Here is a 27,070-nt window from a genome sequence, read left to right on the forward strand (position 1 = left end):
TTGGATCCCTCGAACTAAAGCTCAACTCCTTTAACAAAGCCTTCAACCACAACATCCCGCATATTCTATGAGCCATGGCTCTAAATTCTGCTTTAGCACTTGAAATGGCCACAACAGATTGTTTCTTACTACACCACGTGGCAAGATTCCCTACCACAAAGGTGTAGTATCTTGAAGTTGATCTTCTATCTATTACACATCCTGCCCAATCAACATCTTTATATCCTTCAACTTCGAGAAGGCCATGGTTGGAGAATAGCAGATGCTGTGTTCCAAAACTTGATATTTTTTATCAATTAAAATCACTCGCAATAGCACAAGTCTTTGTAGGATACGGCTACGTAAAGGGTGCCGAACCACGAAGATTGCGAAGTTTATGGTTGTTAAATTTTCAAGATTACTTCCACTTTAATTCGAGATTGAATGATTGATTATTGTTTGTTTAACTAAAGCAATTGAAATTGATTACTAAAACGAAAATTGAAAGCGATTAAATGAACCAAATAGAGAGATGGCTAGGGAATTGACTTCACCATCCCCTCATAACCATGGTTAATCGTGTTTATCATGGAGAAAAATACATTATGTATAGCAATGATTCGTGTGGCATTACGCTCACAATGGAATCGACAAGAAGATAAATACACACACAATTCAAGAACTAAGAATAGTTCATCTTCGGTTGGCACGAATCGTCTACCTAACTATACTAAACTATGATGTAGCACGTCTCGTCTTTTCTAGGTATGATGTATCAAAGTTCTTGCATTGTATGTTATGAAGAAAAATGTATAACTTGTCATTCTCATTGTCACTATGAAAATGAATATGGTTCAATCAAAACGAAAGTTTTCTAAGACAAGAAAAGGGTTCATCCTGAAAGATTATACACATTAAAATCTATTACAAGATATATAACACTTGTAATCATCAAAGTTATACAATATGCTATACAAATACATATTTTTCCCTAAAATACAAACAAAATCAAATCATAATTACTTACAGATGGCAACATCAACTCCCTAGGAAGAGGTTTAGTTGCTCATGGTTAAGGTGGAGGCCTCCTTGGTATTAGGAACCATCATCTCCATGTTAGACACCATGAATGCTCAGTTAGCTTCAAGAAGCAAGCTTTCTCTGTATAGAACTCTCTATTTCTCTCTTTATAAATGAAGATAATGTCTCTCCTCCAAGATGCCCTTCATATATATCATTGTGTGGTAAAAAAGGGGCAATTTCGCGCCCCAAGATTTGTGGATGAGATCTAAAAAAAGGGGAAAAGTAAAGTGATTTTCAACTACTCTTGACAAGAAAACATAAATTTGGACGACTGGTCAGAACTTTGGGTGACCAGTTGCAGAGTGTCAAGGTAGGCTGGCGTGCGCGTTATGGCTTCTTCTGCAGTGATGGGTGACCGGTCGTAGACGGGCGACGATCGGTCGCAGAAATCACAACTCTTTATTTGAGATTGCAATTTCGAATTGTAATTTGATTTCAACATTTAGCTTGGACGACCGGTAGCAAAATTTGTGCTGTAGTTAGGTGACCGATCATCTCTTGAAGGTTGGGCCAAATTGCTCTTGGGCTTAAAATGCTTGGCCTAATTATCTTTATCAACTAGTCCTAGAATTGACCTTCTAATTGGTCCAAGTACTTGAAGTCTTTATCACGAACTTTTTTGGTTGTCAGCATTGTTTGTTTGTCAGCATTGTTTGTAGGCCCAAAATTCCCGAATTTACTTGATTTTGAGGATAGTTACCTGAAAATGGCAAAACTATGAAAACGAAAGAAAATCATAAAATAAAAACAACTAAATATTTGTAACGACCCGAACTCGTAGGTCCGAATAGCTATCCGGGTCTTGATCTGATCTGGAGTCATCCAAGGTTAAAATGGTCATTTGTATTACTATAATATAATTGTTACATCTTACTGGGTCCCATAGTACATATCAGTGTCATTTAAAGAGTAAAAATGGGGCAAAATGGGAATAAAACAACATGGGTGCAGCTATAGGTATCGGTTGACATATGGACATCTACATGTTGACCGAAATGGGACTTTCGGTTGACCTGTGGCTCTCAAACATCGATTGGTTTGGGTTTCTACAGAGAAATTGTTTACTGTCTAACTTTTTTATATCGGTAGAAGCTAGGCATCAACCGAAAGTTCCCAGACTTGGGTTCTTGGTCCTGTTTGCGTGCCTTAGGCACTTAGCACTCTATTTGGTCCATTTGTGACCTTGGATATGATTCAAAAACCTACCCAAAACTTATGTAAGGTGACCAAAATGAAATATAAGCATTCAGTAAGTGAAAAGACATAAACTCCCCTAGATATGTGTTGATTCATGTTTGATCAAGTGTTTTGCACTTTCAATGCCAAGAGTATTCTACAGTCTCAGGTTTAGTGGGCTCCCAAGTGTAATTACAGGTTCATTACTCATGGTTCAGCATAGGGTAATGAAGCTTCGGTAAAGCTTATGGTTCAACACTTACTGAGTAGGTTCAGCACGTAAAGGTTCAGCACTTACATGGTTCAGCACATACATGATTCAACAATTACATGGTTCAGCACTTACAAGGTTCAGCACTTATAGGGTTCAGCACTTACAGGGTTCAGCACGTACATTATTCAGCACATACATGGTTCAGCACTTACAGGGTTCAGCATTTACATGGTTCAACACATACAGGGTTCGGTACGTACATAGTTCAGCACTTACAGGGTAATGAAGCTCATAGTCAGCACAAACAAAGTTCTGCCAATGGTCCGAGGGTATCTTAGCCAATCCAAATTATTGAGCCCTTGTATTCATACTCGAAGCTATCATTTTATTACATTCAATAAGGGGCATTTGGGGAAGGCTTGTGTGCAAAGTGTGCTGTGAATGTGCTTAGAATATACCTGTGACATGTGGCTATGGACCATGAAAATATTGTCCTCCAATGATGTTGCAGAACTTAGAGGCTAAGCAAAGATAAAAGTCATTGTGGTCTCACCTGTATGAACTAATTTTATTGATGCACAAGGTGTCATTATATGGTAAGAATAATGACAAAATAGCTGAGGTGGCAGGCCAGCATTGGTGCATTGTTCTAAAAAATATCTGAATCATTCTTGTCAATGATTGGTAGAAGGTGATAGGAGTATTGGAGCTACTGTAATAGGGTTGCTATGTGTGTATTAATATATATATGCTGTTATAAGGCCTTTTAGGGTGTGCCTCCAAGAGGAAAAAAAAAAGTAAGGCTGCAGTAACTGAGAGAGAGTCCTATTCGAGAGCTGAAAATGAATAACAATTTCAGAGATATTGTATGATGGTTGAGCTTCAATGAATCTCTGAAATTTGCCTAAAGGAAGCATAGTTGCAGTGAAGATGGTTGAGGCTGTCAAGTGTTGATTTTCAGGTAAAAGAGAGGCCGAGGTGATTTAAATTCTACTGTGGACACTTCTAAAGGTTGAGCAAGGTCTAAGCATGCATAACTTAGTGATATACATCTGCTGAAGGTGCTAAGGACTTCATATAGCAGCTGGTACAATCTTCCATATCTCAAACTCAAGTTTTGGCTAGTATTTTGGTTTAAGCTTCTGGAACTGAGTATATATTGTTATAATCTTGCTATGCTATGATTTTTAAACATCTAAGCATGATTAAAATGTTTTTTTGAGGCTGTACATGTTGAGTTTTGAACTGAGGAGTGACCTGCACTAGTTTTGTATCTTGAACCACACTTGCTTCAGCTTGTAGTAGTTTTGCAAGGCTGGTTTGGATGTTGAAAATTGGATACATTGCTGTGACTACTGTTTTATCCATTTGAGCATATTCATATAGTTAAAATACACTTGAGAGAGCTAAAATCCATAAGTTGGTAGTGTAAAAATACCAGATTTGCCTTTATAACATTGATGCAGCAGAAACTGTTTTCTGAAGCCTTATTTGAACTGAAATGTGCTATTTACTTACTATACCCTGAGAAGTAGTGATGTGAGCAAGTGTAGTATATTGAAATACAATTGAGGGAACTTGAAACAAAAAGGTTCAGTCTCGGAATTACATATTTACCCCTAAAATCAGAAAATTACAGTTGCATAATACAGGCCTGCTACAAGCTGCTGTTTTGCTATTATTAGAGCTGCATTGATGTCCCATTGAATGTATAACTTGTCCTAGCCATAGAACTAGTGTAACTCATCTATTTTATGCTGAGGGTGCTGTTGGCAGTTGAAGAATTGAAGCCTCTTAAGGTTGTGTTTGACAGAACTGAGATTTGGGGTTTCTAACATTAATGTTGCTACTGTGAACTTACATTGTCTTACCTTGCTTTATAATTTGATCTGATCATTTGAGCAAGTGTATATTGTCCATTGAAGACTAGGGGAGTGAACTTTGTGTGTCTTTGAAGTTGAATTACCTTTTTACCCTTCAGCCTTAAGTTGTGGGGTTTTGAGCCTTTGTGAAGTGAAAGTATAATGCATTTCTCTAATCAGTTTGAATCTTGTTGAGCAAAGATATATGAAGATATCAAGGCTGTGAATGACAAGTCCAGGTCAATTCTAAAGCTGCGTTTAGAAGTTATTTCTTTATCCTTGGTTTTGGGGTTTTACTCTATTGTGCACTAAATCTATTCTACCTTGCTGTGTTAATTGAGGAAGACATCTTTGTAAGTGTATATTAGCTATACAGAGCTGTGGGAGTCCATTGCAAGCCATTCTTGAAGCTACATTGGGAAGTTATTTCTTTACCCTCGATTATAGGGTTTTAGCCTTTTGGGAGCTGTTTTTGTTCTACCTTACTTATCTACTTGTGTACATCATTCAAGTATGTGTATTTAACTGATTCAAGGCTGTGGGAACCTAGTTTGATCATCAAGTGAAGCTGCACAGTGATTTGACAGATCTACCCCTCTTGCTGCAGAAAAGTGAAACTAGGGTCTCTCGTATTGTGGTACTCAAGGCTGTGTGTATTCACTCTTATTTTGTGTTCCAGCTTGAGTATATTGTATTTGTGTATTGACACTTCATTTTATATGGTAGTGAGGCTTTACATCCTCACCCCATTGTTGATATAGCTATTGAGAGCTTTGTGTGTTCAAACAAAGGGGCTGTGGACTAGGGGAGTGCCTGTGTGCACATTGTTTGATCTTTTGAGTGTGTAGGTGGAGTGAAAATCAGTGTCCTAGTTAGTACAAGGTGGTTGGAAAGTGGGGCAGCAGAGTGAGTAACTACTTGAATGCAATAAGTGAAGATGGTGAACTAGTGAATGTGGATTGGTTGTGAAAACTAGTGTTTATTCTTGTGCTTGGGTGTGTGTAAAGAGTGAGACAACTGAGTGTGTAACAAGGTTCATACTACTAGTGGAGGCATTTATTGGCTGAGGCCAAGAACCAAGGTTTTTCCCTATTGATAGGGTTTCCTTGTATATCTTGTGTCTATTTGATTTGCTTGATTGTACTGGCTCTACCTTCCATGTTATGTATGTTTGTTCTTAAGTGAAAAAGAGAGAAAGTACCTAGGACCAATTCAACCCCCCCTTCTTGGTCCAATAATTGGTATCATAGCCTTAGTCTGCTCAACCAAGGAATTAACAAGCCTGCAGTAAAGATTCCTGGAACACAATGGAAGGTCTTTGCATTGACAATGCACCATGTCTTGATAACACAAACTTTAAAGATTGGAAAATCAAAATCGAGGTTTATTTAATGGCTCAGTCATATGAGGTGTGGTATGCTGCCATCAAGGGATTATCAATGCTTAATGAAGATGATATATTTAATGATTCAAAGGCAAAACAGTCTATATTCAGTGGTTTAAACCATCAGGATCTCATGAAGGTAAAGGGCTGTAAATCATCCAAGGAAGTGTGGGACTTACTTGGGACAGAATATACTTGTCAGGAAGATTATGAAGCATTAGAGAAAACCAAGGATATGACCACTCAGTCTACAAAAGCTTATATTTAAGAAAAGAAAACTGAAGAGGATACTTATGTTCAAGTCTAAGTTCTCAGTCTTAATTTATTTTTCACTTATTGTTTGTAACATAGTGAAGCTCAAATCAAAGAACAACATTGTTCAAGAAGGTTCTTCAATACTTTTGACAGATGAAAGCAAGGTTGAACATGGTTCTACTATTGAGGTTGACTGTAATCCAAAGGATCTCTACATCCTTAATCTAAAGAAGAAATGTCAAGCTGAGATTGAGGTGCTTTATAGACCTAGAAGATGGAAATTTGAAAGGAGCTGTTTACAGAAGTCTAACAATGAGAAGAAGGGCTCAATGCTGCAAAGTTATAAGAAGGAGACTCTCTCAGTGAGAATACAAGGGAACTCTAGTCTGAATTGTCCAAAGAAAACTTTAACATGTGCATGGATTTCCAAAACTGGTGAATCATTGAAGCAACAAACTGAAATGGAAAATAAAGGTGTTCCCAAAGAAAAAAGTGTTTCACTTGAAGATACTAGTGACAAACTGTACTTTAATTGGCAGCTTTCAAAAAGTGTACCTCTTGGTTCACCTAAAGCTAATTTAGGTGTTATAAGCTCCCTCTCATTTGTAGCCCACTATCTAACTTATTTTAGAGCTAGAGATTCCTTGAGAAGACTTGGAAAATGCACGAAATTGCATCTGTGGTGTCCCATCTCTTATACATCTGAAGAAGGACTAATGATTCCTCATGATAGTATGAAGAAAGTTCCTAATCTGACACAAGAAAATGGTTATGTGCACAGAAGTGGTGTTGCAAGATGTTCAAAATAGGCTTAGTTATTAGCCTCCAAAGATAAAGCTATCCTTGTACACAAAGAGGTTCACTTTGGAAAAAGGAGAAGATCACCAGATATTGAATACATAATCACTGTCCCTCTTCCACTAATCCTTTCAGCAAACTAAAGATAGTATACTCAGTAAGAAAATGCGAGCACTCAAGTTTCAGGATTAACACATTCCTCTCAATGTCAAATACTGGTTACCTCTTCAAAGCAAGTGAATTTCAAGCCTCAGAGATGATGGTTCTCACAGCTACAAGCCTTTCAAGAATAGGAAAACTTGCTGAATTCTCAAAAGTTCAAGAACTCAAAGCCTCCATAAGCCTATCAAAGTTGAAATTCGGCAGTAAGAGGAATTTAAAGTCCTTTGAAAAGGGAAATGATAAGGAGGAAAGTATTTCTGTAATTGATTCTTCAAGGCCTCCTCCACTCAGAGGCAAGAACTTGATAATTAATCCTAAAGGTGTATTAATTAACCTGGTAGCGCATTCAATCCACTGTGTTTCTTCAAAGAATATAGTTAGTTGGAGTTGCAGACAACCTACACCTATGTCAGTCAAAGTCAAAGCCTTCGAACATCACTCTCTATTTTTACAAAGCTCAAGGGCTAATAATCTCAGACCACCTCCACTTAGAGATAAAGACCAGAAAATTCATTTTGAAGGTGTGGTGATCAATGTAATAGCTAAATCAATCAATCTCAGGCCTCCTCCTCTTAGAGACAAGGATCTGCAAACTAATCCTACAGGTATGATGCTTAGTTCGGCAGCTCTAGTATTTCACTTTAAAGTTTGTACCTCATCTGCTCTGATACTCTTCAATTCAAGAATTGCTAGCCTTCAATCCATCATTGTTAATCCCATCCACCTTTTGACTTCCAATGTCAAAAAGGGGGAGAAATAGATGAAAGGGTTTTTAACATTTGAAAGTGCAAAAGGGGGAGATTGTTGATCCATGTTTGATCAAGTGTTTTGCAATTTCAATGTCAAGAGTATTCTACAGTCTCAGGTTCAATGGGCTACCAAGTGTAATTACAGGTTCATTACTCATGGTTCAGCACAGGGCTTATGGTTCAGCATAAGGTAATGAAGCTTCGGTAAAGCGTATGGTTCAACACTTACTAAGTAGGTTCAGCACGTAAAGGTTCAGCACTACATGGTTCAACACTTACAAGGTTCAGCACTTACATGGTTCAACACATACAGGGTTCGGCACGTACATAGTTCAACATTTACAGGGTAATGAAGCTCATAGTCAGCACAAACAAAGTTCTGCCAATGGTCCGAGGGTATCTTAGCCAATCCAAATTATTGAGACAATTTAAAACCCTGTAGTGAAGGTGCATTGCAAAAATAGCCCTTGTATTCATACTCGAAGCTATCATTTTATTACATTCAATAAGGGGCATTTGGGGAAGGCTTGTGTGCAAAGTGTGCTGTGAATGTGCTTAGAATATACCTGTGACATGTGGCTGTGGACCATGAAAATATTGTCCTCCAATGATGTTGTAGAACTTAGAGGCTAAGCAAGATAAAAGTCATTGTGGTCTCACCTGTATGAACTAATTTTACTGATGCACAAGGTGTCATTATATGGTAAGAATAATGACAAAACAGCTGAGGTGGCAGGCCAGCATTGGTGCATTATTTTGAAAAATATCTAAATCATTCTTGTCAATGATTGGTGGAAGGTGACAGGTGTATTGGAGCTGCTGTAATAGGGCTGCTATATGTGTATTTATATATATATGCTATTATAAGGCCTTCTAGGGTGTGCCTCTAAGCGAAAAAAAAAGTAAAGCTGCAGCAGCTGAGAGAGAGTCCTATTTGAGAGCAAAAAATGAACAAGAAGTTAAGAGATATTGTATGATGGTTGAGCTTCAATGAATCTCTGAAATTTGCCTGAAGGAAGCATAGTTGTAGTGAAGATGGTTGAGGCTATCAAGTGCTGATTTTCAGGTAAAAGAGAGGCCGAGGTGATTCAAATTCTGCTATGGACACTTCTAAAGGTTGAACAAGGTCTGAGCATGCATAACTTAGTGATATACATCTGCTGAAGGTGTTGAGGACTTCATATAACAACTGGTACAATCTTTAGTATCTCAAACCTCAAGTTTTGGTTAGTATTCTGGTTTAAGCTTCTGGAACTGAGTATATATTGTTATAATCTTGCTATACTATGATTGTTAAACACCTGAGCGTGATTAAAATGTTATTTTGAGGCTATCCATGTTGAGTTTTGAACTGAGGAGTGACCTGTACTATTTTTGTATCTTGAACCATACTTGCTTCAGCATGTTGTAGTTTTCAAGGCTGGTTGGATGTTAAAAATTGGATACATTGGTGTGACTAATGTTTTATCCATCTGAGCACTTTCATATAGTTAAAATACACTTAAGGGAGCTAAAATCCAGAAGTTAGTAGTGTCAAAATACCAAATTTGCCGTCATAACATTGCTGTAGCTGAAACTGTTTTCTGAAGCCTTATTTGAACTGAAATTTGCTGTTTACTGGCTATAACCTGAGAAGTAGTGATGTGAGCAAGTGTAGTATATTGAAATAAAACTGAGGGAACTTGAAACAAGAAGGTTCAGTCTCGCAATTACTTATTTACCCCTCAAATTAGAAAATTACAGTTGCATAATACGGGCCTGCTACAAGCTACTGTTTTGATGTTATTAGAGCTGCATTGATGTCCCATTGAATGTATAACTTGTCCCAGTTGTAGAAAAAGTGTAACTCATCTATTTTATGCTGAGGGTGCTATTAGCAGTTGAAGAATTAAAGCCTCTTAAGGCTATGTTTAACAGAACTGAGATTTTGGGTTTCTAACCTTAATGTTGCTGTTGTGAACTTACATTGTCTTACCTTACTTTATAATTTGATCTGATCATTTGAGCAAGTGTATATTGTCTATTGAAGATTGGGGGAGTGAACTTTGGTGTGACGACCCTGGTTTTTAGGCGACTGCGTCAGGGATGAACCGAAAGGATGATCCGGTAATGGATCCGAAATGCGGAAGCAAGAAACAAGACAACAATCTCCCAAGGCAAAACACACCTCTAAAACACTTTAATGACCTTCCATGAGGTCGTGGAACTCAATGAAATAAAGTGCGGAAGCAAGAGATCGGAAAAATAACAATTAAGCCCCCAGGGACAAAATAGTTATTTATGAAAATATAGAATCGGGTGCTACCGAGCACACCACTGGGAAGACAGCAAAAAATTAACCAAGTTAGACCCAAGAATCACTTGATTCGGGGTCCAGATGAAGAAGATATGAAACTCCAAAGTTTCATAAAATCAAACTTTTGAGTTAAAATCAATGCGGCAAGGGTACTTTACAAGGGGTAAAATGGTCTTTTAAGACAAAACTAGATGCAACTGAGCATACCATTAGATAGAAAAGGAAAATTTAATAAATTTAGACTTAAGAATCACTTGATTCGGAGTCCGGGCAAAGAAGATATGAAGCCTCAAAGTTTCAAAAAAATAGATTTCTGGGTTCAAATCAATGTGGCAAGGGTACTTTGCAAGGGGTAAAATGGTCTTTTAAAATAGAATTGGATGCAACTATTCATACCGTTGGATAGACAAGCAAAAGTTAATAAACTTAGACTCAAAAATCACTTGATTTGGAGTCAAGACGAAGGAGATATGAAGTCTCAAAGTTTTTAAAAAAACCAACTTTTCCGGGAATGAAAATTTGGGCAGGAATAGTGTTTTGATAGAAAGCAACTTTTCAATTTTTTTTTCCAGAACTGAGGCTAGAAACGGACCCTTAAACGAATTTTTCTGCAAAAACACGAAGAAGAAACCCCCCTTAAAATCATGTTTCCTACCCATTTATGTGAAAGAAATGAAAAAAAACATGCTACTAAATCCCTAAAATGCCCCTAGAACAGAGTAGGTCAAGAGGGACCCAAAAAGCTGCTACAAGCATTTTTTTTTTCCAGAAACAGACAGAACAGAGAGTAAAAACGGGCTAGTAGATGAATTTTTCTGGAAAAACACAAAGAATAAACCCCCCTCAAAATTGGGTTTTCTACATGACTCATGAGAGAATTAAAAAAAAACTTACTGTAAAATGCCCAAAATGCCCCTAGCTCGGTAAGGGGTCAAAAACTAAAAAAAAATGCAACTTTGCACCAAGTATGCATTTGGCCCTAAATGCATTTTTAGGTTGAAACGAATGTGCATGCAAGCGTATTTAGTGTTTTTAAGCGTGCGGGAATGGTCCACAGCTCCCGAGAAGACCCGATGCAAAATCCGACCCCCCAACGGCCAAAAAGGCGAAAATGCACAGGAATTGGGAAATTTGAAAACCAAAATTAATAATTGATTTTAAATTACCATTTGGCCCTTGGCCACACTTCATACATAATTAATGAGGCCCTACGAAAGAATAAAAATGAAATTCCCACACCCGATGCAAAAGTTATGACACAATGTCTAAGCATTTTTCACCATTTTCATATTAAGCCTTGAAAACGAAAGTGCATAGAATGCAAGATACATGTCATTGGCTTCTGGCCTCATCTCATATATGTTAAATACATTGAAAAGAGTGCACTTATGTATACTTTACATACATGGATTCAAAGAATATAAATTTAGACAAATAAGGCTACAAAGAGGCATTTTATGCTAACACTTTCATAAAATGGTAACTTAGAAACTATAAGCTACCCAAGGAGCAATGAGCACCACGAACCAAGTCTTCATACCTGAAAAATGTCCCCACTACGTGGATAAGTAACATAAAGCTACTCATAGGAAGTGAGCATGCATCGACCTAGCATTTTACAAATTATCACCTTATGGTGAAACATGTTAAAGGGGCTCATGCCACCTAGCGTCTATGTCAAAGTGAGACTCAGGAATCATCCTAAGCTACTCATGCAACTGAAATGAACAATGACATACAAGTATACATGCTCAAGTACACTAATCATATTAGACAAGAAGAGCAATATCCAACATACCTACACAAGTATTCGATATGCTAATAGAGTACTCACAAATCAAGTATACAAGCACAAGTATACTAAGTAACGCAAAATACGCATAAGATAAGTATACATGGCACAAGTATACAAAAATGAAATCCACACACACAAGACAAGCATACTAAGCGTAAATACACTAGATAGAGTTTAGATACACCAACAAGGATACAAGTTCAAGTATACAGTTTCAAGTATACTAAATGAGATCAAAATACATAGGCAAGCACCAATTCTCAAGTTACAAGTAATCCATGATTAACAACTTGAAATTGAATGCCAAATCAAAGTAGAAAGACTAGGACATGTGGTCACTAGACCAAGCAAGTGTTTCCGGGTAATTACGACCCACAAGGCACTACCTAGTGCGTACATGCATAAGTTATTTCGAGCAATTACGACCCACAAGGTACTACATAGTGCGCACTTATGACTTAGAAGACTCTTGTCTCTGTACTAGAGCCAAACCCTAGCCATCACGTGAAATATGTCCTTACAAGCTTTCCAAAGTCAATAAGTCCAAAACTTATACAAAAATCAGTAAGTTAGACCAAACTTATACTAAATCCATTAATGCATAAAACCATCTTCTATGCACAAATAAGGTTGAATCCACACAAACCATGTCCTAGAATTCAAGTCTAGATAGCATATGACATGTCAAGCCTCCAATATGCAATTTATAAACCAAAACAAGAATATTTTACAACAATTGAACCACATTACCACACTAAGCCACAAGTATTAAATAAGTCCCAATTTAGTAACTAGCTTCCAAGGTAAACAATTGTAATATTCTAACAAGCTATACACCTACACAAGATATATCTAAATAAGCTATGCAAGTCAATGATATTCTATATCATGCTAAGTCCAATTACCATTTCAAGATGTCTCAAGTACTAATTCTATATCAAATTAGTAACATGCTCACAAGGTGATTAAATGGACTACATTTCATGGGATTATCAACCTATTACATACAACAACAATTTAAGTGGCCAATACACTTAAAATAAAATTAATTAAGCTCATTAATTAATTTTTCTCTAGATTTTCAATCAATTCCAAATGTTCCCAATTTAATATATGTTAGAGAGCATGCCAAAACCTATCCAAATATCACATCATAACTTGATTTCATGCTTGCTAAGACCACGTGAATTAAACTTTCACCAAAGATAAATACTAAATAAGTTTTGCAATTCTTAATCAAATGCTCCAAATTTAATATATGTTATTCAACATACCAAGGCCTAATTTACTAGTAAGCCACAATTTAATTCCAAGTTATATACACTAACATATGAATTAAATCCCAAATATAGAAATTAATTAAATTAAATTCTAAATCTTAAAGGAAGGCATGCTCACAAGTTGTATATGCTTATATATCAATCAATACAACATAAATATAATCCTAAGACACCCCCTACCTCAATTTGAGATGAAAATCTCAAAAGCCATCAAAATGAACGGCTTTGAATCCGACGATACTTCGGGGTTTTGTCTGGGACAACGCCGTGCACGATAAACTCCAAAGAGGACCCATGAAAAACACAACTTGACCTCAAACCCAAACTCCAAAATTTGGCCAGAAATGGGTTCTAATAAGTGTGAAAGAAGCGCGTAGTCAACACGAACACAAAACGTAAAGGCACTTCAACTTTTTAACAAAGAAATGAAGTTCAAAAGAGGAGAGAGGAGATGGTAGCCTCCCTTGGGCTGCCATGGGAGTTCTGGTCGTGCAAGATGAGTGGGGAAGATGAAAATCAAAATATCTCATCCCCCTTTTATAGGAAAATCCAAAAAATGCCTCGCACAGACCCCGCCGGGTCCGAAAAAGTGAAATTCAAGCAGACATGCTCAAATGGCAAAACTCTATGAATGAAAAAGATTCAAAATGAGAAAATAAGAATAATAGAAGAAATGGTGTCAAAAACTGAGTCCCGAGCAGAAAGTTATGCCTCAAACAAGTTTGGCGCAAATCGGGGCCAGAAACCCTGAAACTAGAAAACATCGACCAGAAGGGACTTCTAAGAGTTTACGACTCAACGAAAAGTAAAAATGAATCCCGTACAAGAATCCAGGCTCAAAACAAGATAATTTACAATAACTTTCATTAATTGCACAATGGCCCCCACAAAAAGAGTTAACTGCAAAACTGCCCCAGAATGAAAATATCTTCCAAAAGATATTTTCTTAGATACCCCTGAAATAAAATATGTTCAAAACATATTTACGAAAAACACCCCAAGAAAAAAAATTTATTTCAAAGAATTATGCATCCATGCCCCTATGGACACCGGGAGCAACTAGAGTACTTTCCTGCAAAAGTAAAGATACGTATTTCGTGGAAACCACTCACGATAAAGATACGTGAAGTTAAAAACCAACTCCGAGCACAAGAAGTGGGGTTTTGCCAACAAATTGACAAACGGGGAAAAGACGAAATAGGGAAAAGGATGAAATAGGAATAAGGACAAAAAGTAAATAGTGTCGAAAAACGAAAATTGTGGAAATGACTCGGTCCTTAAAGGAAGTTGTCAATCCACAGAAAAGAGTCTCAGAAACCATTTCTGAACACTCAAGATGACACTAAGTGACGAAAAACCATCCACAAAAAAGAAAAGACAACGGAAAAATTTATCCGCAAAATTTGAAGAAAAAGGAAAAGGAAGAAAATGACCGGGTCATTACAATTGGGGTGTCTATGAAGCTGAATTACCTTTTTACCCTTTAGCCCTAAGTTATGGGGTTTTGAACATTTATGAAGTGAAAGTATAATGCATTGCTCTAATCAATATGAATCTTGTTGAACAAAGATATATGAAGATATCAAGGCTATGAGTGACAAGTCCAGCTTAATTCTAAAGCTGCATTTAGAAGTTACTTCTTTACCCTTGGTTTTATGGTTTTACTCTATTATGCACTAAATCTATTCTACCTTGTTGTGTTTATTGAGGAAGACATCTGTGTAACTGTATATTAGCTATATAGAGCTGTGGGAGTCCATTGCAGGCCATTCTTGAAGCTACATTGGGAAGTTACTTCTTTACCCTTGATTATAGGGTTTTAGCCTTTTGGAAGCTATTTTTAACAGATCTACCCCTCTTGTTGTAGAAAAGTGAAGCTAGGGTCTCTCGTAGTGTGGTACTCAAGGCTGTGTGTATTCACTCTTATTTTGTGTTCCAGCTTGAGTATATTGTATTTGTGTATTGACACTTCATTGTATGTGGTAGTGAGGCTTTACATCCTCACCTCATTGTTGATATAGCTATTGAGAGCTTTGTGTGTCCAAGCAAAGGGGCTGTGGACTGGGGGAGTGCCTGTGTGCACATTATTTGATCTTGTGTATGTGTAGGTGGAGTGAAAGTCAGTGTCCTAGTGAGTACAAGGTGGTTGGAAAGTGGGGCAGCTAAGTGAGTAACTACTTGCATGCAGCAAGTGAAGATGGTGAACAAGTGAGTGTGGATTGGTTGTGAAAACTAGTGTTTATTCTTGTGCCCGGGTATGTGCAGAGAGTGAGACAGCTTAGTGTGTAATAAGGTTTATACTTCTAGTGGAGGCATTTATTGGCTAAGGCTAAGAACCAAGGTTTTTCCCTATTTATAGGGTTTGTGTCCATTTAATTTGCTTGATTGTACTGGCTCTACCTTCCATGTTATGTATATTTATTCTTAAGTGAAAAGAGAGAAAGTACCTAGGACTAATTCAACCCCCCCTTCTTGGTCCAACAATATGCGACTCATTCCCAATCATTCCATCTTATTCATTAGGTCACAAAAGAAATGACTAGAGTTGGTGATTAGATGCCCAAAAGAATGAGCCTCCATCATCGTAGTGACAATTTCAAAATAATACATTCTCTCCAAGATTTACAAATATATATATATATATATATCAGTAGTTACAAAAGATATAAAAGATGGAATTCTTCGAGTCAGACTACATTTATAGAGGGGTGTCATCAACTACCTCCTTGCCGTGATCTGAAAAATGTTAAAGGAAGGGGTGAGAATGGAGGCTTAGTATGAGGTACTGAAGGCCTTGGCTTTGGACTCCCTTGAGTCAACAACCAAAGAAAAGGGTAAAAAGCTTTTGGGATCATGCTTTGGGGATACATCCACATATCTAGCAACAATTAGCATTCAATTTACAATGCAATGAAATGCATTCCCATCCCAATCCCAGTCTTAAAACCAACATAATTCACATAAAAAACCGCTAATTGACTTTGCTTAACTATCCCTAGTTTGAAATCTAACAACCATTTAGGGCCTAGTTAATGCAATATTACTCGTCCAAATCCGGTAAGTGCTCTCTCTAGGTCAAATTAGCACCGGACTCGCAAAATCTGGTTCCTTTCTAAAAATCATTTCACAACCTTTCTTAGAAACTTAAATCCCTTTGATGATTCTACACAATTCTTACCACCAAGCCTGTAACATGAATGCACTATTTATCAATAAGAGGTTAACTCACATGCTACAATAAATCCTTGCATTCTATTTTACATTTAACAAATACGTAATGAGTAAATTGTACACATGTCATACTTAATCAATCATAGCTTGCTTAAGGCTTCCATGTAGTCAAATAATCATGTCTTGCAACTATATGAACTTTTCACAATCAATACAACATTTCCAATATGGAAACTCCTACTCATACAAATCAAATTAAACCATTTTGCACATAGTTACACAATCATCATACTTAGGCATGGATCTTTCATCAAAACAGCACATAACTAGCAATTTCACTTCACATTCTTCAATGTTAAACATGCTTTGTAATGAAATCAAAATAAGAACTCATGAAGAGGCAAAACATAAAGCATTAAGCAACCCTACCTCAAGTGGTGCAGGCCTAACAAGCCCTTAAAGCTACCCCAAATTCAAAATCCCTCCAAATGTTAGCAAGATTGGTGTCAATTGATAGCCCTTAAGGAGTAGAGCTAGTTTGCCTCCTTGGTCTTCCCTCAAATCTCACCCTAAGGCTTTAAAAATTGATCTTAAAGTATGTGGTTATATGTGTGTGTATAGATATATATATATATAAAGAGAAAACTAGAAAGATAAATGGGGTGGCCGAAATAGAGGAGAGAGAGAAGGGTGAACTTTGGAAGATAAAATCTTCCTTGGTTCTAATCCACTCATTTGGGTTAAAGTGGATCCTATCTCTCACATTGTACTTCCCAAAATATCCTCCTATACTTTCACTAAAGACAACCTTGCCCCCAAAATATCTTACCATATATATATACATACATATATGCCAATACAATGATAAACATTAATGGAGAACCGGGAAAGATTCCAGAGCACAAAGTTGGTCCCGACTCCGAAAATTCTAAAAATGATCCCATAATTTTTAACATGCTTAGAATAATCAAAATGCATTCTCAAAATTCCCAAACTCATAAAAACGTCTCGAGAGACCCTTGGGACCCACGGGGTAAACAAAATGAGGTATGAAAAATAAATAAAAGGAAAATATCAAAAAATCTGAAAAAAATTTGGGATATTACAATCTCCTCAACTTAAAAGGATTTCGTCCCGGAAATGGAGCCGTACCTAGAGAAGAAAACAAGTCCGGATACTTGGAACGAACCTCCAGTTCCCGTTCCCAAGTAACCTTCTCCATGCTGTGATGACGCCACAAAACCTTCACTAATGGAATTATCTTATCCCTCAACACTTTCTCTCGTCTGTTGAGAATCTGGACCAGTTTCTCCTCATAGGTCATATCCTCGTCGACCTCAACATCAACGCAACTCAAAATATGTGATGGATCTGGCTTGTACTTCTGAATCATCGATACATGAAAAACATTATGAACTGTGTCCATATGTGGTGGCAACGCTAACCGATAAGCAACCTTCCCAATGCACTCTAAGATCTCGAATGGACCAATAAATCGTGGCGACAACTTGCCGTTCTTCCCGAACCTCATCAATCATTTCCTGGATTGACTTTAAGGAAAAATATGGTCCCCCACCTCAAAAGATAATTGTCGTCTCTGTTTATCTGTGCAGCTCTTTTGTTGGCTCTGTGTCGTGAGCAAACTCTGCCTAATAAGCTTGACTTTTTTCGTGGTCTCACGCACAATGTCCATTCCTAAGATAGCTGTCTTGCCTACCTCAGTCCAATAAACCGATGATCTATAAGGTCTACCATACAACATTTTAAATGGAGCTATCTCAATGCTCGTTTGATAGCTGTTATTGTAGGCAAACTCAACTAATGGTAAGTGGTCCTCCTATTGTAGGCCCAGAACATATCCTCCAAAATTCAAATGGTGCACTCTAAGTGGCCGTTCATCTGTGGGTGGAAGGCCTGCTAAAATGCAACTACGTAGCACACGCTGCCTGAAATCCCTCCCAAGATTTATAAGTGAACCAAGAATCCCCGTTTGAAACTATTGTCACTGGAGCACCATACAACCTCATAATCTGATTCATATTCAACAATCTGAGCACCTTAACATCGTCCAACACACTCATAGGCAAAAAATGTGCCGACTTGGTCAATTTATCAACTATGACCCACACTACGTCATTGCCCCCCTCACTGACCAATGAAGTTCCCTCACAAAATCTATAGTGACATGCTCCTACTTCTATTATGCCACCTTTAATGGTTGGAGTAATCCTGTCGGCCTCTGATGTTCGGCCTTCACTTGTTGGCAAGTAATGCATCTAGCCACGAACTATGCCACATCCCTTTTCATCCCCTTCCACCAATATTGCCGCCTTAAGTTGTGATACATTTTTTGTACCATCGGGATGTATCGCAAAACGAGAAGTGTGAAACTCCGATAAAACATCCTCACGATAGGGTATAGGAATAACTGTCAAGCTTTTGAATTGTAATGCTTCATCTAAATGCAAAGTCCAACCTTCGACTATTTCAGCACTCAAAATCCAAGAGCGAATAACTTCAAGCTTTTCATCTTGCTTTTGTGCCTCAATGACCCCTACAAACAAGCATAGGTTTAGCCATGAGACTAAACAATGTGGCGGGCTCGCCACTATCACTGAAATGCAACCTCATTGCTGCGATATCCTCTATCATCTTCCATTCTCGTATAGCAAGACAAGCCAAATCACCACGAGACTTCTTACTCAAACACCCGTTACAACATTTGCTTTCCCAAGATGATACTGCAAATTGAAGTTGTAGTCCTCCATGAACTCAACCCATCTCTATTATCTCAAATTCAAATATTTTTACACGAAAAGATATTTGAGACTCTTGTGATCCAAGAAAACTTCAAACTTCTTGCCATACAAGTAGTGCCTCAAACTTTTCAAAGCGAAAATTACTGCCGCCAACTCCAAGTTATACGTTGGGTAGTTGTGCTCATGAGTCTTCAACTATCTAGACCTGTAAGAAACAACTCTCCTATCTTGTATGAAAACACACCCTAAACCATTACAGGAAACGTTATAGTAAATGACATAACCCAAGCCACGCTCAGGTATGATCAAACTCAGTGTCGTGGTCAACCTTGTCTTCAACTCCTGAAAAGCAGATTCACATGGTTTATTCCATACAAACTTTATACCCTTACAGGTAAGCCTCATCATTGGAGCGGCTAGGTGAGAAATATCCTGTGCTAAGCCTAGAAAGCTTCAAATCTAGAACACATAATGTGGACTTTCCCAATTCAGAACGGCCTTAATCTTGGAAGGATCAACCGAAACTCCCATTTTTTATAGTTGGCATACAACTGATGTGTAATGACCCAGACTTTTTCCTCCTTTATCCTTTTTCGGCGATTTTCTTTTTTCGTCTTTTCCCTATTTCGTCCTTTTCCCATTTATCATTTTTCCTTGCATAACCTTACTTTTTGTGCTCAGATTCGATTCTGATTTTGCATGTATCCATGATATTTGATTTTCATGATATTGGTAATTTTACTTTTGTAGAAAAGCATGCTAGTTGCTTACTTTCTTCATAAAGGGCATGGATGCATACTTTATTATAATTAATCTTTATTTTTGGGGTTTTAGTGTAATTATGGAAATAATTATTTTTCGTCTTAGGGACCATTTTGTAATTTAATTTGTAAGATATTTTGAAAAAGGACATTTTTGTAATTTTTGAAAAATGTGACAAGTGTCACATTCTCATGGAGCCACTTGTTGGAATTGGGGTGGAGTGACTAGGGAGCATCAACTTTTGACATTTGGAGGGTGGAGATTTACCCACTTGTTGGCGTAGGATTGGTGTACTTGTTGGCTTAGATGGTTGACAAGTGTAGGCTTAGGATTAAGTCTAAGAAGGAGCCATTGATTTGTGATAAGTGTAGGATTACAATTAAGTCTTGCATTGTGTGTGTGTGAGAGGTTCAATTCTCTATTAAGGTAGGGGTGGTAGTATGTTTATACCTTAAGTGTTTTATAATCCTTGGGGTTTAATATATATTGTGTACATGCTTATAATATGATAGTCTTGCATATTATAGGAAACCCTCACTTCTTGACATAGGGTTTGTTGATTTAAGCATGTATGATATGTATAAACCATGTATAGAAGGATTATATAATTTAGTAGTATGCTAAATTTTAGTATTTTCACATGTGGTAGTGATATAGAGTTCCTGCAGAATTATTAATGTTATATACAATTCCTGTTGTCTTGAATTGCTATATTTATGGTGGTGATAATTCTATGATCTTGTTGATGACAATTGTGATTGTTTTACAAGCTTAATACTATAATGTTGTAATCTAGTATATAAAGCTTATTGTTTGGACATGATCTAAAGTGATAAGTTAGGGGTATTGTTTTGCACATTTTATCATGATGAGTACTTGTCATTTATCATGCCATTCTAGACTTGGAAGCCCTAAGACATGGATTGTGTGGTTATAACCTACTTGTGCATGGAAGGTGATTTCGTGCATTGTATAAATTATGTATAAGTTGTGAACTTATTTGGTTTATTTTGGGTTCTCTTGGGATATTGTTATAAGTGAAATGGCTAGAGTTTGGCTCTAGTACGGGAGGTATGAGTTCTCCCCAATTGAGATAGTGCGCACTTAGGGTGGTCTTCCTTACGGGTTAATGCCCGGAATAACCATTGAGGTCTAGGCAGAATTCCGAGCTTAGATGTCCAAGGATTCCACTTTTTGATTTCGCATTCAATTCCAAGTTGACAATTAATGGTTAAATTGTAACTTTTAATTTTTGTTTTATGCGATTTGATGTTGTTAAGTACATTTATTTTGATATTGTGTTGCTAAAGAATCATTAAGTTAGTTTAGGATGATCCCTTAGAACACCTTGAACATAGACGTTAGGTGGAATGCTCTCTTGTATTCGTCTATATTGATCTTGCAATGATATTGAAACTTTAGGGTATACGCATATGCTTCTTCCTACGAGTAAGTTGATTACTCACCGTAGTGGTTTGAGTAGTTTTACAGGTAATGAGACAATGTTTTTGGATGCTCATCATCCTTAGAGGCTCATGAGCCATTTGAAGCATTTTTGTTTAAGGACATGCACTTGTTTACTATGCTTTACTTTTGGATGATATATTTTGTATGCCATAGATGTATGGTATTGTAGAAGCTAAGATGGCTTCCTTCATGTAATATGTATTTAAGAACTCCTTTTGAAGCTTACTTTGCATGTATGACATAAGGCTAAGGGCCATTAAACTTCAAGTTTATAAGTATGTTTTCTTTAAAACTCGAGTAGTGCCAATGTAGCTTATTTGTGAGAATTTGAGGCTTAGTATGCCAAAACTTGTAAATGTATTGTAATGAGGCCATAGGCCATTGTAGCATATCTATTTTATCATATTTCATACACTTGCATGCTCACTTTGGCAAACAATGCCCATCTTGATGAAACAAAAACTTAAAGTTGCATTTTGTTGAGTTTTTACCCTCTTCTGTTCCAGGGGCATTTCGGGTATTTCACAATGTGTACTTTTCATTTCTGCCCCCTTAGCTGAGTAAAAAACTTGATTTTGGGGGGGGGGGGGGGGGGGTTCTTTTTTGTGTTTTTCCAGAGAGTGTCATTTTGGCCCTCAAAAACCCAATTGGGTTGAGCGTACTGGTTTTTGCTTTCTAACCGGTTAGAAGGGGTCTCATAACCAGTTGGATGAGTGTGGGCAGTGTTTTTGTTGTCATTTTTAGCCTCCTAACTGGTTAGGAAGGCTTGGTAACTGGTTAGATGACCTAGGGCTGACCATTTTGACATTTTTACCCCTCTTTCTTCCGTTAGCCATATCTTCCTCATCCGGACTCCGAATCAAGTGATTCTTGAGTCTAAATTCATTAATTTTTCGTTGTCTTTCCAATGGTTTGCTCGGTAGTACCCTATTTTACCTTGGAAATGACCATTTTTCCCCTAGGTTCCTTTTTTGTCCATTTTTGAAACATCACTTCCCCATTTATTTTCTCTGCGTTTCGTGACCTCGTTGAGGGTCACATTGGTGTCTTAGAGACTCATTGTATCTGCAAAGACCTTGTTCCACCTTTTCTTCCGCATTTCAGATCCATTATCGGGTCATCTTTTGGTCATCACTGACGCACCGGGTTTACAAAACTTGGGCTATCTTAAGTGGTATTAGAGCTTCTAGGTTTGAATACCTTAGGACGACGGGTTTTGGGTGCATATCATGCTTTTGTTGATTTACTTTGATATGTTCACATGCTTTTGATAACATATTTTGGCTTATAACACATTTATGTGTTTCTTGATTACACGTTTGGTAGTATGACATGTTTTATGCTTATATGCCTATGTAGTTAAGAGCGTCTTATTTGACATGTATGCTTACTTGCTTAAGTGCTTAACTATTTTAAGAGCTTTCTTTGATTTTTTTTTAGCATGACTGTATGTTGCATATTATGTCTTACTTCGTGTTTCGTGCATTCATAGTGTGAGTTGCACTCGGTCACAATAACTTATGTTATTGTTGACCTCTTTCCTTGTGCACGTTTAGTACCATGGTTGTCATACGTGGAGAGTCCTCACATCAGGGCACTGAGGAGTAGGTGGCTGACACCAAGTTCACGAGGGGTCCGAGGAGGCCCAGGATTCCAATTCGTGGCGTGGATGCTAATCCGCCACGGGCACCGACTTATGAAGAGTGGGTTACTCAAGGGATCGATCAGGGGATCGCTGAATCCTTACAGGAGTTGATATGCAGGCAGGTGGCAGGGATACAGTTTCCTGTACCGGCACCAGCACCGGTGCCGATAATCAATGAGGCACTAGAGTTCTTTATGCGACTATAGAGGGTCAAGATTGATCCATTTGTGGGGAGTTTAAATCCACTAGTCTCAGAAGCTTGGTTGGACCTTATGCTTCCCAAGTTGGACAGTATGGTGGCACCTACAGACAGGTTGAGGATTTCTTTGACAGCCTTTATGTTCATGGGAGATACAGATATTTGGTGGAGGTCTATGACCAATGTCCACAACGTTGAGTTGATGACTTGGAATGAGTTCAGAGATTTGTTCTTTGAGCGCTTCTTTCCTAGGGCTATAAGGTGGGAGATGAGGACACAGTTCGCAGGTCTCTATCAGGGCACTATGAGTGTCATTGAGTATGGGACACGATTTACTTCTCTCTCTCGTTATGCCGAGGATATGGTAGCGACAGATGAGGCCAGGGCGATGAAGTTTTAGGATGGGCTACATCTTGACATTAGGCCACGGGTCTTAATTCTTGATTTGAGGACTTACAGAGAAGTGGTCCAGAGGGCTATGCTAGCTGAAGCAGAAGAAAGGGATTAGTTATGAATCAGGGGTTCACATAAGCAGCCTCGCGGAGATAATCCATCATCTTCTGGGAGTTAGTGGAAGAAGGCCAGGATGGGGAACTATATGCACTCACAGGGGGCATCGTAGCAGAACCGTTCTGCACCCATAGTTCCTGTATCTACGGGATCAGCCCAGGGAGTGGTTTGTTACCATTGTCAGCAGTCGGGGCACATCAAGCCTCGCTGCCCACAGCTTCGAGCACAGGCTAGTCAGACTTTAGTTTCTACAAAAATAGGGCAGGAAGCTTACTTCAATTGCAAACGGCCAGGTCATCTCAGGAAGGATTGTCCAAAGTTGTTGAATAAGTCATGTAGTGGCACAGATTCACAGATGGGACCAGCACAGTTTGCAGTGGTTCAGTCTGGTTTCAGAGTTCCTCAAGCATCACAGCCAGTGGAGCCAGTTGGCACTTATCCAGCCATGGGTTCTACACTTACTGCTTCTACACATTAGTTAGGCTATCAGGGCAGTTCGCAGCAGGGCTCAGGGACTCAGGAACAAGCTTACGCTCTTCTACAGGCGGATGTTTCAGTAGGCAACTCTTCAGTTCAAGGTATCTTTCTAGTTTTTAGTTCTTAGGCACGGGTTCTTGTTGACATGGGTGCATCACATTCTTTTATTTCTGCATCATTTGCACATTCATTGTGTCTGGAGGTCACACTTCGGGATAGTCTTCTCTGTGTTGACAAACCAGTTGGGGTCCAGTGTCTTTGGATTGCGTTTGTTAGGGTTGTGCTATTGAGATAGCTGGGCGGACCTTAGAGTTTGTTTTCGTTGTTCTCAACATGACGGGCTTTGACATTATTCTCGGAATGGATTTGTTGTCATTCTTTCGGTCTACGATCGATTGCTTTCGTGGGAGGGTATCCGTTTGCACTCCCAAGGGAGATTATTTCCATTTTATGGGAGATCGGAGTGATTCCCACCCGGCGATGGTTTTCAGTATTGGTGACTGGAGTTACCACAGATCCTACTTGGCTAGTTTGCTAGTTGATAAGGATAGCAGTTTAGGCCGTGTTCTTTTGGCAGTTGTTGAGGAGTTTCTTGATGTCTTTCCAAAGGAACTGACAGAGTTACCTCCTTTAAGGGAAGTTATTTTTGCATTTGATGTCATTCCCGGAACAGCGCCCATCTCTATGGCACTGTACCGTATGGCACCAGCAGAACTTGATGAGCTGAAAAGTCAGTTGGATGATTTGAAAGCTAAGGGCTTTATTCGTCCTAGTGCTTCACCATGGGGAGCCCCGGTTCTTTTTGTGAAGAAGAAGGATGGGTCTTTGAGACTTTGCATTGATTATTGCAAATTGAATCACGCTACGATTAAAAACAGGTATCCTTTGCCTAGGATTGATGACTTGTTTGATCAATTGAAGGGAGCGACATATTTTTTGAAGATTGATTTGAGGTCAGGTTGTTATCAGTTAAGGGTTAAGGATGAAGATATATCTAAGACCGCTTTTTGTATACAGTATGGCCATTATGAGTTTCTGGTGATGCCATTTGGTTTGACCAATGCTTCAACAACTTTCATGGATTTGATGAACTGTGTATTTACTGACTATCTTGACAAATTTGTGGTGGTGTTTGTTGACGACATTCTGGTATACTCGGCTTTGGTAGAGGAGCATGAGTATCATTTGAGGATAGTGTTATAGATCCTTAAGGATAACCAGTTGTATGCCAAGTTCGAGAAACGCAAATTTTGACTACCGGAAGTGAAGTTCCTTGGACATGTTGTGTTAAGGAGCGGTGTTGCAGTGGATCCATCGAAGATTAAGTTTGTGATGGATTGAGAGCGTCCGAAGACAGTGTTTGAGGTTCAGAGCTTTCTTGGCCTAGCTGGCTATTACAGGAGGTTTGTTTGGGATTTCTCTTGTCTAGCGGCACCTATGACTCAACTTACTCGCAAGGGAGTCAAGTTCATATGGAATGAGGCTTATGATTTTGCTTTTTAGGAGTTGAAGGTTAGATTGACATCGGCTCCAATTTTGATCATACTTAAACGTGGTTTAGGTTACGTGGTCTATTGTGATGCTTCGCGAGAAGGATTGGGTTGTGTCTTGATGCAGACAGAACGGGTAGTTGCTTATGGGTCTCGACAGTTGAAGACTAACGAGTTAAACTATCCGACACATGACTTAGAGTTGGCAGCGGTTATCTTTGCCCTGAAGGGGTGGAGACATTATTTGTACGGGGAGAAGTTTGAGGTTTTCTCCGATCATAAGAGTCTCAAATATCTTTTCTCTCAGAAGGATTTGAATTTGAGACAACGCAGATGGGTTGAGTTCATGGAGGACTACGACTTTAAGTTGCAGTGTTATCCCTAGAAGGCCAATGTGGTGGCCGATGCTTTGAGTAAGAAGTTACGGGGTACTCTTGCTAGCATTTCCGTTCACAGATGGAAGATGTTAGAAGAGCTTGCAGATCTTGGTTTGCAGTTGTATGAGGATGTTTCACCGGCTATTTTGTTTAGCCTTGTGGCTTAGCCGGCTCTTGTTAGCAAAGTTATTGAGGCACAACAGAAGGATGGGGAGATGAAGTCCATCTATGATCGAATTTCAGGTGGCGAGAATGTAAAAGGTTGGACCTTGCATTCAGACGGTGGTCTCAGGTACAGAGGGAAGATGGTTGTTCCTCTGTCTTGTCGTGATGTTGTTTTTCGGTATTTTCACCATTCTTGACTTGCAGTTCATCCTGGTGGTATGAAGATGTATCACAATTTGCAGAGATAGTTTTGGTGGAAAGGTATAAAATGGGATGTTTCTCAGTTTGTGGCTAAATGCCTTACTTGTCAGAAAGTGAAAGCAGAGCATCCGAGACCGGCAGGGTTGTTGCAGCCACTACCAATGGTAGAGTGGAAGTGGGAGCACATCACTATGGATTTTGTGACTGGACTTCCGAGAACCAAGGCAGGGAATGATGCCGTTTGGGTCATTGTTGACAGACTGACTAAGACGGCTCACTTTTTGCCTATGGCAGTGACAGATGACGTAGAGAAACTTAGTGGACTGTACGTGGGGCAGATTTTCAGGCTTCATGGGTTCCGGTATCCATTATTTCGAATGGGGATCCTAGGTTCACGTCTCACTTTTGGCAGAGTTTTCAGGAGACTTTTGACACGGGGCTTCATTTTAGCACAACATTCCATCTTCAGACTGATGGTTAGTCGGAGCGTACCATTCAGATATTGGAGGATATGCTACGGGCTTGCATTTTAGATTTTGGGGGTAGTTGGGAAGACTACTTACCTATGGTGTAATTTGCCTATAACAACAGTTACCAGGCCAGTATCGGTATGGCACCTTTTGAGGCGTTGTATGGCAGACTTTGCAGATCTCCAGTTTGTTGGACCGAGGTAGGTGATTCAATCGCCTTGGGTCCTGATATTGTCTTTGAGACTATAGAATAGATTAAGTTGATTCGGCAACAGTTGGCTACAGCTCAGAACAGGCCGAAGAGTTATGCTGATAAGAGGAGGAGATCCTTGTCTTTTGAGGTA

At 38.6% G+C, this 27,070-nt stretch overlaps 1 protein-coding gene across 1 annotated transcript; it reads right to left on the minus strand.

The window, feature by feature from the left end:
* Positions 1-9,215: 9,215 nt before the first annotated feature.
* On the minus strand, positions 9,216-17,735 carry LOC132272376 (uncharacterized). The gene is made up of 2 exons (XM_059773534.1): positions 17,394-17,735; positions 9,216-9,290 (listed from the first exon to the last, which is right to left on the minus strand). Exons 1-2 carry the CDS (start codon positions 17,733-17,735, stop codon positions 9,216-9,218), a joined length of 417 nt encoding a protein of 138 aa, XP_059629517.1.
* Between the last annotated feature and the right edge of the window lie 9,335 nt (positions 17,736-27,070).

The sequence above is a fragment of the Cornus florida genome, unplaced genomic scaffold, assembly GCF_030987335.1.
Source record: "Cornus florida cultivar Cherokee Brave unplaced genomic scaffold, ASM3098733v1 CherokeeBrave_3.0.0_Hap2_Chr09, whole genome shotgun sequence".
Classification (NCBI taxonomy): Eukaryota; Viridiplantae; Streptophyta; class Magnoliopsida; order Cornales; family Cornaceae; genus Cornus; species Cornus florida.

Coding starts and splice junctions, on each gene's coding strand:
- LOC132272376 (XM_059773534.1), bottom strand. CDS start 17,735: ATGAGGTTCGGGAAGAACGGCAAGTTGTCGCCACGATTTATTGGTCCA. Junction 9,291..17,393: donor CTTGGGAACGGGAACTGGAG/GTTCGTTCCAAG, acceptor ACTACTTCTCAG/GTTATAGCCAGTAAACAGCA.